The sequence below is a fragment of the Lepidochelys kempii genome, chromosome 6 (genome assembly GCF_965140265.1).
Source record: "Lepidochelys kempii isolate rLepKem1 chromosome 6, rLepKem1.hap2, whole genome shotgun sequence".
Taxonomy (NCBI): domain Eukaryota; kingdom Metazoa; phylum Chordata; order Testudines; family Cheloniidae; genus Lepidochelys; species Lepidochelys kempii.
Window position 1 is genome coordinate 47492937 of NC_133261.1, and position 14139 is coordinate 47507075.

Here is a 14139-nt window from a genome sequence, read left to right on the forward strand (position 1 = left end):
GCACATGCCTAATTACTTTGCTGAAATGGCCTCCGAGTACAAATGATACAGAATAAGCCCAACAAAACTGGGATTGTTCCGTGAATATCAGAAAGGCTTACCAACCTAGCTGCTAAGCAAGACAAATACAAGAAGCTACCACCAAAATTAGAAGTGAACTCTTATCCTTAAAGCTTTTGTTTTGTCCGTGCTTATCCATGGTGCTGTTAGCCTTCAGGCTGGTCCTGTTAATAATGCGGTGTATCTCAACGAGCTGTGCCAGAACAACAATTTTGCGCATCATCTAAAAAATGTGATGAAACCGGCTATTTCCATTCATGCAGCTACATGGGATGGGGGAGGTGTCTGTGTGCTACTCATACTAAATCCTATTTTAAGCCTTTTGTGAAACATTAATATGTAAAAGCTGATCCCTCAACATCTAATCCAATCTAATAAAGGATTGGCTGCAGTATTAATTTTGCCACACATCTGAGGCCTGCTTTTATCAAACAAAAAACCCCACCCAAATCCCTTGGTGAATCGTTAAATTGTGAAAATGGCTTCATCATTCATGACAGAAAAATGGAAGGATCCAGAGCCATATGGCACAGGGAGCAGCACCACCAGCCACCCTCATGAGTGGTACTTAAAAGGCTCTGCAACACAGTGGGGTGACAGAGACTTCTTAGTGCTTTGTGCTGTGTTGGCTGCTCTGACTGGAAACAGAAGCGGCATGCACCTGTGCCTGGCAGCATAGCCCAGTTCAAGCTGCATGGTTGTGAAGTGAACATGAAAGGAAGGGTTGGCAGGAATAGCCTCAGGGGTTATTTTATAATGCAGTTACATTAGAAGGGAAGAAATTAGAACTTGCAGAACCAAACCGGAAATCAAACATTCCTACATATCCCAGGTACAGTATGACTCATGTATTGTTTGTTAAATATAACAATACTCTATGTTAAATATAAGAATACTTTGTTACTTCTGTATACAAAATGAGTGTGGAATAATTTATCCTGCAAAAAAGTGAATATAAAGATATTAAGCTGCAGTCACACTTTGAATTCAGAATACCTTAGTTTAGAAAGATTTGGCTTTACATTATTATTTATTATTTTATTACTATTATTTTACTAATTAGGGATCAGTGACAATAATAACAATTTCACTCTCACTCTAATGCCACAGTTCAGATTAAAATATTTCTGACCTTTTGGGAAGAAATGCATTAATATATCTGTATGGAATATAGCTCAATTTGTTCATGCAAGTAATCTCAGTGGAATCAAAAGGATTACTTGCTGTGAGAAAGGGTGATCAGAATTCAGTCCTTACTGCTTGCGTGAATTGGATTTTAAAAACTGAAATAAAAGGAAGAGCTTGAAGTCACAGGTTGCTTTATATATTTCTATTTAAGCTATCATGAGAAAATGCTATAGAACTTAATAGAAATTAAATTAGAAAGGTTCTACAGAAATTCAGCAGCATTCTGTGAAATGAACTAAAAACATATTAGGCCAGCTGCTTTAATGGAACTATACCCATTTACACCATCTAAGAGTCTGACCCATGGGATTTAACAGAGAAAGAAAATCTTATGTCATTGCCATAGAATTTCATAGGTTGTTTCTTTCCTTTTTTAAAATCATTATCTTCTGTTATATTTTACATGATTTTTCATAAGGGAAAGTTCTAGCATCTGAACACTCACTATTTAAAATGTTCATGACCCTTTGTTTTACTCAACAGAAGCATGCAACTCTTTTATAGTTTGATTTTCAAAAAACAAATTTTCACAAGCAATGACTGATAATTACTCCTGCTGAATGGATCTATTTATTTATTTATTTATTGTGCTCATGACCAGTTGTGAATCTGATTGGCCATTTGGATGCTCAACTCTGTATTTTCATGTACAAACACAAGTATTGCTTTCCTACATTAAGCATGAAATTGCACACATGGGACCAGCTCCTCAGCTAGTGTAAATTGGCATAGCTCCATTGACTTCAATGGGTCTACCCTATCTAGCTGTCTATCAGTGGTGAAATCAATCAGTGGTGAAGTCAAAGGGAATTTTGGTATTAGCTTCGATGGAGCCAGGATTTCACCCTGGATTTTTAGCCTAACTTTATAAGAATGTGGTCCCATTGTTTTCAATTAAAAATCCTATTTTAACTATCGTAGATTATTAGAATTCTGAAATAATATGAAAGTGATATTACAGTTCCACACGTTTTCACTTAGGTGTTATATAGCACAACAGGTACATAAAATCACACGTTATTCTCAGACCTCTGTAGCATTCACAGAGGTGTGAGTGTAGAAGAAGGCTAAATTCAGAATTTCATTACTTTTCTAGTTTAAAGGTAAACTCCAGTTAACCCTCAGCATTTAGAGATAGAGATTTACATCTCTGAAGGATGCACAAGTACCTAATCCTCACAGCACCCCCAATGAGTTCATCAGCATTGGTTCATTTACAAGCACTGGCTTGGAAATGGAAGGCACAAGGATTCTCTCCTCTATTTGAATGATCCTGTCACAATTATAGGAGTATCCCTTCCATTCACCTCCAGGGCTGCACAGTGCCCAAAAGGGGAGTGAGAGTGGCAAGAAGGAGTGCGCTATCTCCTGGAGTGTGACCAGCACAACAGGGGAAATAGTTAACATTGGTTCACTCCTCTTGTGTGCCACTGAGCTCTGGGAGGACATCAGTCTCCCTGCATCAGAATTCCTCCTGCAGCTTCCCATTAGGGCATTAGGCAGTAGATTCCTACAATGCATGGCCTGCCTAAATGGCACCATTGAACTGTCCTAAGTGAGTTGTTTCACACCATCAGTCAGTGTTAGCACAGGATAAGAACTAAAGAGTTCTTTTTGTCCAGTCCTGTTCTCACCCTGTTAGACAATGTTGCCTCTACAAGGTAAGAGGTTGGTTGTGTAAAACCTTTTGTCATGAGATTTATCACTTTGGACCCGATTCTGCATTACACTCCAGCCACTTTCTACCACTTAGGTGATGCAAAGGGTCCAGATCCTTGCTGCAACCCATCAGTGGAAAATCCCATGATGGGAGTGGGAACTCCCAGTAGAGTTGACTCATGTGCTAACTATTCCCCTAGTATAGGGAAGAGGATACATGGGAAAGGAATTGATAGAGCTCCACTATACTATTAGTCTTTCATTGATTTAAATTCTGATAGGGAAATCTGCACTTGTGCCATAAGGTAATGCAGTCCCTAGGCTGCTCTAACAAATGATGGGTCTGGACTGGCACAGAATAAGTGATTGTAACTGGTTCCCGAATACCCTTCTCCTGCATCAAGCAGAGGTTAAACTCAAGGAACAATTGAGCCCTCTGACTTAAGCACAACCATTCATGTGTTAAGATTTGCAGGACTGGGCCCTAATATCCTATGATGTATGTTTAATCAATTGATATACTAGTGAAACGAAACAAACTACATCAGCTTCTCTAGACTATGGTGTAAGGGTAATACTTAGAAAATATTCAGTATAATGTCATTGCTGTGCTACAAATGGACAGTGAAATTAATTATTGAAAAATAATTTCTGCATGTTTTTACCAAAATATCCCACCCCCCCGCATGGTTATAAAATACCTAACCATCTTGGTCATCAATTTTATATAAGACATTTTTAATTATAAGAGCTCAAGAACTCCAAAACCACAAATCATATTCATTTATTTATTATCTAACAAAGCTTCAATCAGTGTAAAGTGCATTTGCTTTAAAAATCTCTGTTGGTCTGAGATGAACCATGATTATTTTTATGGCCTAATTCTAAATTCTGAGGGTTAGGGTTAGAGAACAGTCAGCATTTCATGGAGTGCTATTCACTCAGACACTGTGAAATGCTGTCAGTCCCTAATGTTAGGCACTCTTGTGGGGAACCACTATAATATTGGCATTCAAACCTTTAAAAGCATCCAGATATGATTTTTAGGGCTTTCAGTTGGCAGTAACTTGCATTGTGAATTCTGACTCAGTTGATTTAGCAATGCAGAAAAGTGATACCAAAATTCTGCAGTGGAATTTTCCTGGTTTTACAGAAAATATTCAAACAAATTTTAAAAAATGCAAATATAATTGTGCGCTCATTTCCCGCCCTCCTTCCTTGGGATGCATTTTGCTGTAAATTATCCTGAGAAAATCCAGAGTGAATCCAATAAAACCAATAATAATTAATACTTGTCATTTCTAGACCTTTGGGCAAGTAGTATGAGCTTGAACTTGCTCGTCTTGCATGAGACCATCAATGGGCATGGTATTGTAACTGATCTATAGTATATTTGTGCATGCACATTTTTCTGGGGTAGTTCTTGGAATCCACCTCTCCTCCTTTGCCACAGCAACCTCAAGGGCCCTGTGTCATGACAACATTTCCTCCAGCTAAGGATCTCTCTCTCTCTCTTTCTGCAAATCCCATTAATTCCATTCCCAGTATAAATTAGCCCTGGGAGGAAGGTAGTGTTGTTTAATATGAGAAGTTGAACAGAAGTGAGCTCCCTAGTCCTACAATATTCCCAGAGCTTGAGAGTCTGGGGAGAAAGAAATTGTTAGTCCTGAATCCTAGGTGGCAGAGGACTGCCACAAAACTACCAGAATGGTCCCCTGTACTCCATGCTATTAATATCTTAAGGTTTAATCAATGGAAAGATTATCTTTACTTGGAGGAAATGTGATGCCTTGGGACTTTGTTCAACCCTAAATTCCTGTTCTCTGCTCTCATTCTTTGCAGTTGATGTAACATCAACATCCTCCAATGGCAGAACCTCCTCTGGGAGAAGAGATGACTCTTGCATTCTAGCCGAAGGGATCTCTGTTCCATTTTTAGCTACTACACAGGGAGATGCAACGTTTGAAACTCGTTGTTAAAAATGAGCTTTGGCACTTAGGGCCTGATCCTGATTTTGTAAAGTGCTGATTCTGTCTTGTGAGTCACTAAATGCATTGAAGTCAATGGGAGTTGAGGGTGTTCAGCACAACAGAAGATTAGAAAGTCCGTCAACAATGCAAATCACAATGAAATATACAATGCCAAACCCAGCTCCTACTACTCATGCAAATAGTCCCATTGACTTCAAAACTGAAAATGTTATTGGAGTCAATCAAGAACAATTCAAAAATATATTTCTGAATTGTCCAAGACCATTATTTTCTTTGCCACCATTGTCAGTCTTGTAAATGTATTTATCTTTGAACTAAAACATCGATCTAATTATAGGGATATATGATTTCTTATTTAAAACCAGACAGTTCTTGAAGGAACAAGAATCTCACTGTTGCAATGTGAAATTAACCATGAGCCAAGCTATCATGCAAAAATAATTAGATAAGCAGATCCTAGAAATCTCTATTCAGCCCTCTTTGTCATGGGACACTAAGAGTGAACCTGAAGAATTGTGACTGAGGCTGCAAATAAATTAGAAAGTGAGCCAACGTGCAGCAAATGTCTTGATTTCTGCAATTAGCAAAGAAATCCATGATCCCAGTAAAAAGCTCTCCATTGACTGACCAGATGAAAAATAAATAGAAGCCATGGCTTGGCTCACCATTGATGATTCTCTCTTGGCAGGAAGTAGATGATGGTTTGGGGGGACAGCTTCAAAGGCCTGGCTAATGTGTTTCAGTTCAACAAGATAAAGATATTCTTCAATTTAAATTGAGAATTACTGGACTGTAGGAAGGATTCCATGATGTAAACATGAATGTGTTTTAACTGGAGTTTGATTTTTTCCATATTTTAATAAATTAATGACATTTTAGAGATATGTCCAAATCCTTGTAATTAGCTAAAAGTGGGCTTCTGGACTGAATCTTAACATCAAGCAAGCAAGCTCCTGCATACTCAGCAGCACCCTGCCAATAACAAATTAAATTTTGTTTTCCACTTATTTGATCCAATTCTGATTGTGATTCTACTTTTATAACTCTGTATTGAGTCAAACGACTTAAATGGAATTGCACTAGGATAATCAAGAATGGAATTTGACTCTCTGGTTCAGATCCTACAGTCTTTATTAAGGCAAAATTCCCATTGAAGTAAATTGTAATGGACTGGATGAAGATTACAAGAGGATTTGGTACAGAAAAGAAAGGTGGTGTATTTGGATGGATAGAGGCCTTTTAGGGGATGATCTCTTGTGAATTTTTTTAAAATTGCCTTTATATTTCTAATCTATTATTGGAAAGCTGGGGAAAGGGACATTTTAACTAAAAGATAAGAACATACTGGGTTACTGTATATATTAACACTGCTTTTGTTTTATTTCCAAAATCATGGACCAAAACTTCTGCTGGTGTAAATGGGCATCAACAGAGCTACATTAATTTACACAGCTAAGGATCTCACCATTCATTGATTTATCTTTTAATGGAGCTCTGTGCTCTCAAGAGAACTGCAGGCTTGGCAAGTACATTTGTGTCCTTGTTTAAATAAAAAACATGGCCTGGTGAGAGAACTTCATTGTATAAGTCTGTCTAACGCTCCTAGTCCTACCTTTGATGTTACACACTCCTGTGATGAGCTAAAACTGCACCTTCCCTTTTAATATCCATTTGTACCTAGTCCATTGCTGCTGGAGAGGAGTGGCACTAGGACCTTTCCTACCTCTCCAAATGATGAGTCTGTGGCATTAAGGATGGATATGAATGCCTCGTGTGTCTTGAATACTCAGTGGATCTAATTAACAGGTGGAATCACACCCTGGGTGCTTGAAATATTGCCAGACACCATAGAAACGAATCTTTAAGACCCTGCACCATCTGCACTTCCTTTTCATTGTGCAAAGCTCATTGAAACATGTTTTTCTTCCATTTTATTCAGAGTGGACTATATTCAGTTCCATGTCAATTAATAACTACTGATATCTGCTATTTCCCCCATTTCTTTTTTTAAAAGATTGTATTTAAATAAGTAAAGGGATTTCAGTGTCTTTCAACTTTGAAAAATTCTATCGTGATAATCTTAGTGAAAAGGAAACTAAATAAAGTAAAAAATAATCATAGCAACTTTATTGCAATATACATTTTAAAGGACAAGAAACAAACATGAAATCCATATAAAATCAGAAAATAATTAAAATGGTAATAAAATACAATTCCAAGATTCATTTTCATTTATTTCGAATGTTTGTTTCTTGACCGTCAAAAATATTGTATTATTATTTCAATGACTACAGAGGAACACCGACATATTTTTCAATACCCCATGCTTTTCAGAAATATGCGTCTCGGTGACTTGAGTTGAATAATAATTCCTCGCTGTATAATTGTTGCCTCGATGTGCTGCAGTGCCAGCAAAAAATGCTGGCTTGCAGAAGCAGACGGTTAGGTTGGGGTTCATGTTTGGTTTGCACGCCGCAGTTGAGACTGCGAATCAAAGCCTAACGTACTTTGTCTCGTCTACACCATCCATAAAGGCTCATCTTACTTACAGTGAGTGGAGTTTTGCCGAAGGAAAGTGCCTGTCCGCTATTGCCCCTCTAACAGCCATAAAGAAGAGAGGAAAGCTGCCTTTATACTGAATTCAACAGATGACAATTGTAGGAAGCCATCAGCAGAATAGCACTAACGAACCAGACACCCTGCTCCGTCTGCTTTTCGCATAATGTGCCTGCATTTATACCCGCTGTTTTAACCGTCAAAATCTAAACATAGCAACCCGATGTATAGTATCCATGTTTCTGTTTATATACATTTATATATATTAGACCGTCATTACCTGTTAGCTGCTAGTCTGGATGCTATATATCCCCCGGGGATTTGAGTGACTATATATCCCCAGAAAAAAGAGCCATGGATCATGCCAACTGTTTCAGGATCCCAATTAAACTTCGCTTTCTTCCAGTGCAAAAAACAAGGAGAAAGGGGAGAAAGAAAATAGGAAGGATGTAAGCAGGCCAAACGAAAGCATTTATTAATAATAGTTTAACGCTAGGCAATCTTTGCGGAATTTCGATTAATGTTGAACATGCCCATTTACTAGCCGGTACTATATAGAAATGGGGCAAGGTGCTAACCGCCAAAATAATAACCGATTTGCGTTAAAATTGGTCTCTAGAACAAATATGCTAGAATGCCTACAAAAATCTGGCATTAGTACTGGAGGAGAGAGGAGAGACATGATTTCTATCTCGTGATTGCTGTTAACCCTAAAAATATGGGAATCTTGGAACCAAAGATACCCTTGAATCTCCTAGAGAAAGGGGTGGCAACAAATGTGTTTTCTTCTGTCCGATCCAGTCTAGAAAAGGGGTTGAGGGGAGGAGAGAGGAAAGCCCCCCCCCTCCGCACACAAACACACACTCAGACTCACACTCACTCTCACGCTCCCTGGCACACACAGTCAGTTGTAATACATCTCTCTACAGAGAGAGCGAGACCGAGAGAGATCCAGTTGCCTACATCGCAGGTAAGCTCACAAACATGGGAATGAGGAAAGTGCTTCAAGGTATTTTGGAGGGAAAAAAAATGATTTGGCTCATCGTAAGTGGATCACCTGCATTTGCAATGGAGCCCATCGAATATATCTATAGCATGGACTCAGTGAAATCGAAAACGGTCATATCGGTCTATCTAGCTGCCTGTTTATCCCTCTGTGTATGTACACACGTGTATTTGTATATACACAAATATATATTCTATATGATATATAAATGTATACATTTCTACACGTATACATTTACAAATCAGATGTATTCTTGTCTTTGTGTACATAGGCGATATACATATGGTTAAGCACCTTATAAATGAAAAATGTTTTCTCATTGGGCCATAGATGACTTTTACAGCGTTGCATTTTGTTAACCAAAACTCATTCATCCTGATATTTCCAAACGTTCCGCAACAAACCACTCCATTTCCTTTAGAGAATTGGGCAGCCGCTTTGGAGTCGTTTATTCATGCTCATGTTCTCTATTCCGTGCATTTAATTTACGAAATGATTGAGGTCCCCAAAGCTGGGTATAAAAGCAAAATATCTGCACACAAACTTGTGCCACGGAATGACCTCTTGGTCTGGGAAAGAAAGAAAACAAAATAGGCACAATCGAGCTTTTATTCCCCCCCTCCCCCCCACAACATTCTTTGGATCATTGTCCTCTCTGTTATAAATAAAATACGACGTTGTTCTGGGGCAGTTCACTGTAGGATTCTCCTACCCAGAAGCGAGCAGATTATAGCAGAAGGAGGAAACCGTCTCGATTTTATTATTGTTATTATTAGAATGATTGGAAATATCATAAAAATCTAAGGGGGGGGGGTCTTACTTGTTCTATTCATTCTTTGTTATTACTCTGTCCTGAGGATATTATGATTTATATTCGTGTTGCGGGATTAAAGGGGAGTGATTCCCACCTCTTTAATAATTTTTCCTCCTCGGTGTATGGTGCTGTTATTGACCATATCCACGATGGCTACTCCCAAGTTACAACGGATTCCAAAAGAGATGCAGAATCCCAGTCCACTCATGATGGCAATGATGTACCTCCGGGGGAGCCCAAAGCAGGTACAGTCGCACACTGGGGCTTTCTTCACGGGGGCCTCCAGGGGTTTCCCATCTTCTGTGAGTTCGATGTTGTCCGCAGGCTTCTGTTTCTTCTCTAGGACTCTGCCCAACACAAGGGGAAAAGACAAGCAAGAGAGTTGAAGCCAACTCTCCCGAACAGGTCACTTGAATGGCAAAGTCACTATGACTGAAAAATTACCTTCAGTTGTTCTTTAGCAAGACCTGTGGGATGCATAATTATTCATTTCCCCAAAAAAGAGGGAGGAGCAGCAGATGGAACTGTCCATCTATCATTAAAGATCTCTGGTTAAATATGTAGGAGACATTAAGAAGACATCAGCTGCAACCACTGCAGAGGCGCCATGTTGTCTAATTCAAAGGGGATTGCTGGGAGATGAAAAATTATCTTGGAGTTTTAAACTCTATTGTTATTACATTATAAATATGAGAGAAATTAGTTCTACAGTGCTTGTGAATGTGGAAGCGGAAGAAATGCTGTAAAGATGAGCAATTATTTCTATTTATTCCAGATCTGCAAAATGGCTGTCATAGCCATTTTAACGAAACATGCCAGTGTTTGAGAACTACCCATCTGCAGATGACTCAATACCTTTGCAATATTAATAACATGAATTGGTGAAGATTACATGCAATAATCTGCACTCTGATTATTAACTAGACTTACTTTAGGTCTGTTTTTTCCGCTGCTCTCTCAGTGCCCACATTTACCAAAATATTAAATCGAAGCTCCCAGGGTTTTAAGTTTAAACTTCTAAAGGAAAATCCATACATTAATATTTACACATTTTGATTATAATATAATGAATCAATGCAGCCATTTGCACCCACACAGTATGCTTCAAAACATGTACGTGTATTTTATTTTTATAGGGGAGAAAAATTTTAATATGCTTTTTTGAGGAAAAAATGTGCTGGGTTTATCGCTAAAACATTCCCCACATTATAGTAAGATGCAAAAGAGGCCGATTAACTACTCAGAAGTGCAGCCCCTGCAGAACAGGGTATTTGAAAACTGCATCCAAACATTCCATTTTGCTAGATCGCTGCCTTGCCTCCAAGCCTGCCAATCCTTGCCCACGTGAACAATTCTCCTCAGGTGAATAATTCAACCCAGGTCAACTCCCCTGAGTAATGGGTGAGTAACGATTGGCAGGATCAGACCCCAAACATTATTCATATTATGTATAAAGAAAGGATGGGCCATGCCCTGCAACACGTACTCAGTTGAATTTACTCTTATTATTCACTGATGTAAGGCTTACTCCCCTGAGTCAGGGTTGCAAGATCCCCATCCTCTTAAAAATGTAATTAAAATAGAACAATATATTTTATAGTTAAAACTGGTTCATTCAAACGATAAAATCTGAGCACCAGCTTTCGCACAGAATTGATTTGATTTGATTCCACCTGAAATGAAGCAAAGATCATGGGACATAATAAACATTATTTCCACTTTAAAATTACGAATAGAAAATTATACGTTGATTCTCTGAAGTGTGGCTAGTCCTGATGGAATATTTGTTAAATCCTCGGAAGTTCACAGAGTGCCTTATTTAGACCATTCTTTAAAAACCTGTTTGAGATATGATATAGAAGGTATTGTGAGTTGCAGGAGTGTTTTCATATCTATCGAAGAATATTTAGTGCTAAACTCGATTATTGTAGTTATATTCGTAGAGAAGAAAAGTACATTTCCCATGATATTCGAGAGGCCCATACTAATTTATTCTGTTTTTCAGATATTTTACATATTTTCAGTTCGTTTAAAACGATTAAATTTATGTAGGCTGGTGGTAAAATAACCATATATTTCTAGACTCTAACTGTACTAGTTTCTATTACAATAGGAAGCCTCATTTTACTTGATAATTTACTTCATATTTCCTTTCCTTTCAAAATTACATAGGAAGTTGTAAATCATTTACCATTATTGTTGGAATAATACTGTGCCTATTCTCCACTGCCGCATAAGGTGGAGAAAAACAACTTCCACTGTAGGTATTCAGACAATCGCGCATTTTGCTTTAGTCAGAAAATTCTAATAACGCTGGAGAGAGAGGGGTACTTTGTTCTAAAGGCAAATGTCCGAAAATATATTCTCCCGATTTTTATTTTGTAGTTTTCTCCTAAAAAATCATATTGGGGGGGGGGGTCACCAAAGTCGTCAGATTTCACAGGGCCATTTATGATGGAATGGTGTGATCCAATCGAGGAATGGTGTGCTCAAATTTCGTGTCAATGCACTTCAGGTGTGTGGTTGCGTGCATCTATACACACACCTGAAGACGATGGAAATACACGCACCCCCCTATTGCTGGATTAACTTTATGGTTTCATCCATTGCGGTTGTGCATTTTCTACAAAAGAAATGGACCCTTTTCTATGCAGACGGATAAATAATTGAAGGTGTCTCTCTCAATATATTTGTCCTAGCTTCAAAGAGAGAAATCGTTCGGTTATCAATTATTTATGCATTTCCGTGCTTTTCTTCATCTGACGGGCGGTTACACAGGGGAACCGGTTAATCGAAATCAGGAATGATTTTATAGTTTCATTTTTTTTTAAAAAAAAATACGCTCTCTGAGGAAAGTGAAATGGATCCTACGGGTGCCCTGCATTGAAATGAAATAAAAATACAGGAGTGCTGCTCTCTGTTGATTCTATTTTTAAAATGAGATCAAATTTCTGGGTAGAAAGATGGGGGAAATCTCTTAGGACACATTTAAAAACATCCTCCGCAAGCCAGCTATGCAAGTTATTTCGGTGCCATAGTGTAATGGTAGCGTTAGTTTGTAGATGATATCAAGAAAACCTATAAATAGCTATCAGTCTATCAGCAACCTAACCTACACAAATAGCGTATATTCGAACTGATCCCAGCAATTTTAGGCTAAGGAAAGCCTCCCATTCTTTCCAGTAAGAAATCCAGCTCCCGGACCGAGATCTTTCTTACCTGTAGAGTTGACCGAGCGATTTCCCAGCAAAATTCTTCATTCCCTCCTTGCCGGGGGTCAAAATCCTTTGTTTTACCGACTCCATGCCTCCAGAGGTTTTCACTGGGCTCCACTCTGTGTTGGACAGGGCACTGCTATGAACAGCTATGATCGCTCATATTGGTTTAATCTCTAACTTTTTCTCCCATGGCTATCGGAGCGTCTCCAGATAAAGGGAGCCTGAGTCAGTGTGTGTATGTGTGTGTGTGCGAGAGAGCAAGAGGGAGACAGAGCCAGAGAGAGGGGGGAGAGCCAGAGAGAGAGAGAGAGAGCGAGAGCGAGCAAGCTACATGCAACCCACGGCTTTCCTAACAGAACAGAGTTGGGAGCCACAATTAGAAAGTCTTTTCGGAGGTGCAGGACTCATTGGCAGACGGTGGAGGCAGTGCCATGGCTGATTTGGGAGGGGGAATGACCCTACTTCCTAGGAGAAGATGGTCCAGTGTTTAAAATCCTGGTTTTCTGCTGAACCTTTCCCTAACCCGTAGGGATTGAGAGGTGTGTGGGGCGGGAGGGTCATCTAATTTATCACTCCAAAGAAGAAGTCAAAAGTTCCCAATGCCCAGCACGTGCCAGCCGGAGAGAACCTGACGGCTAAGTTCCAAGCTCTCGGACAATAGCAGCCCTAGCACTTCATTACTGTGAGCAAGTCAGCAGCCACTTACTCCCAGGGCAGCGCGCCCAGGGCAAGGATCTCGAGTAGACCGGCAGTTCGCGCGTCGGGCGTTGGTGATTCTAATCTGCCCAGCGCCCTTTGTCGCTCCCGCGTGTGCCGGAGTGATTTCAGCACCACAGACAGCGCCCGTGGCTCTCGGGTGGCTCCCGAGTGTTCTCAGCACCGGGGAGAGCGCAACCGGGAGCCTCCCGGGCTGCCAACTTTCATGGGGAACTGGGCGGATTCATTGCGGGGGGCTTGAAGACTGGATGCTATGGAAACCGAAGAGGAGCCGTGTCATCGTCCCCATCCAGGTTTTCCAGAGGATGATGCAGCTAAAAGGGAAACTGGAGTTTATGAAACGCTGACAATTTACTTTTGAGCGCTGGCGTTAGCCCCCCCCCCTCCCCCCACTCCTCTTTTTCTGACGCATAGCCCGACCCCGTTGTTCAGGGCAAGGACTACAGAGCATTACGAGGGAGTTTGCTGCATGCAGAGGCTATTGTACTTAATTCAATTGTGCTGTTAATGTAAACAAAGGGCGTGACCATGTCGCAGAAGGTAGTCATTCAGAGTCATTCAGGGCACCAATGGCAAAATACATCGGAATATTAATACCAGATGTAATCTGACAGTTGTATCTCCATAAATAGATAGAATCTGTCTGTCCATCTAAGATCATATTTTATTTCTAGCTCAACATTTATAGCTCTCTAATACATTGTCATAATTTAGATCTATATATTAGACATGCACATGGTTTCTATCGCTTATACATGTGTAATTTTTATACCTTTGTGACCTGCCCTTTAATGACACTTTTGTGTAATATCTAATATAACTTTTACATATGATATTTTTTCACCACTGTAGTGATCAAGGTACGTTCTGAGATTTTGGTCATCTTGTCTTTCCAGAATTTGGTAGAAAGACAAGGTGGGTGAAGTAATA

The 14139-nt window shown here is 39.6% G+C and overlaps 1 protein-coding gene across 2 annotated transcripts in view; it reads right to left on the bottom strand.

The window, feature by feature from the left end:
- The window catches only part of SLC17A6 (solute carrier family 17 member 6), a 50323-nt gene extending 36812 nt beyond the window's left edge, over window positions 1-13511 (bottom strand). The window contains exons 1-3 of one of the 2 annotated variants that reach the window (XM_073347834.1): window positions 12494-13510; window positions 9369-9621; window positions 7735-7853 (exon numbers count right to left, since the gene is read on the bottom strand). In XM_073347834.1, the coding sequence (XP_073203935.1) occupies window positions 7735-7853; window positions 9369-9621; window positions 12494-12579 (458 nt within the window). In that variant the 5' untranslated portion in view covers window positions 12580-13510. Of the gene's footprint in view, window positions 1-7734; window positions 7854-9368; window positions 9622-12493 lie in introns of both variants that reach the window. The other variant, XM_073347835.1, reaches the window with a different exon arrangement.
- Window positions 13512-14139: the final 628 nt, after the last annotated feature.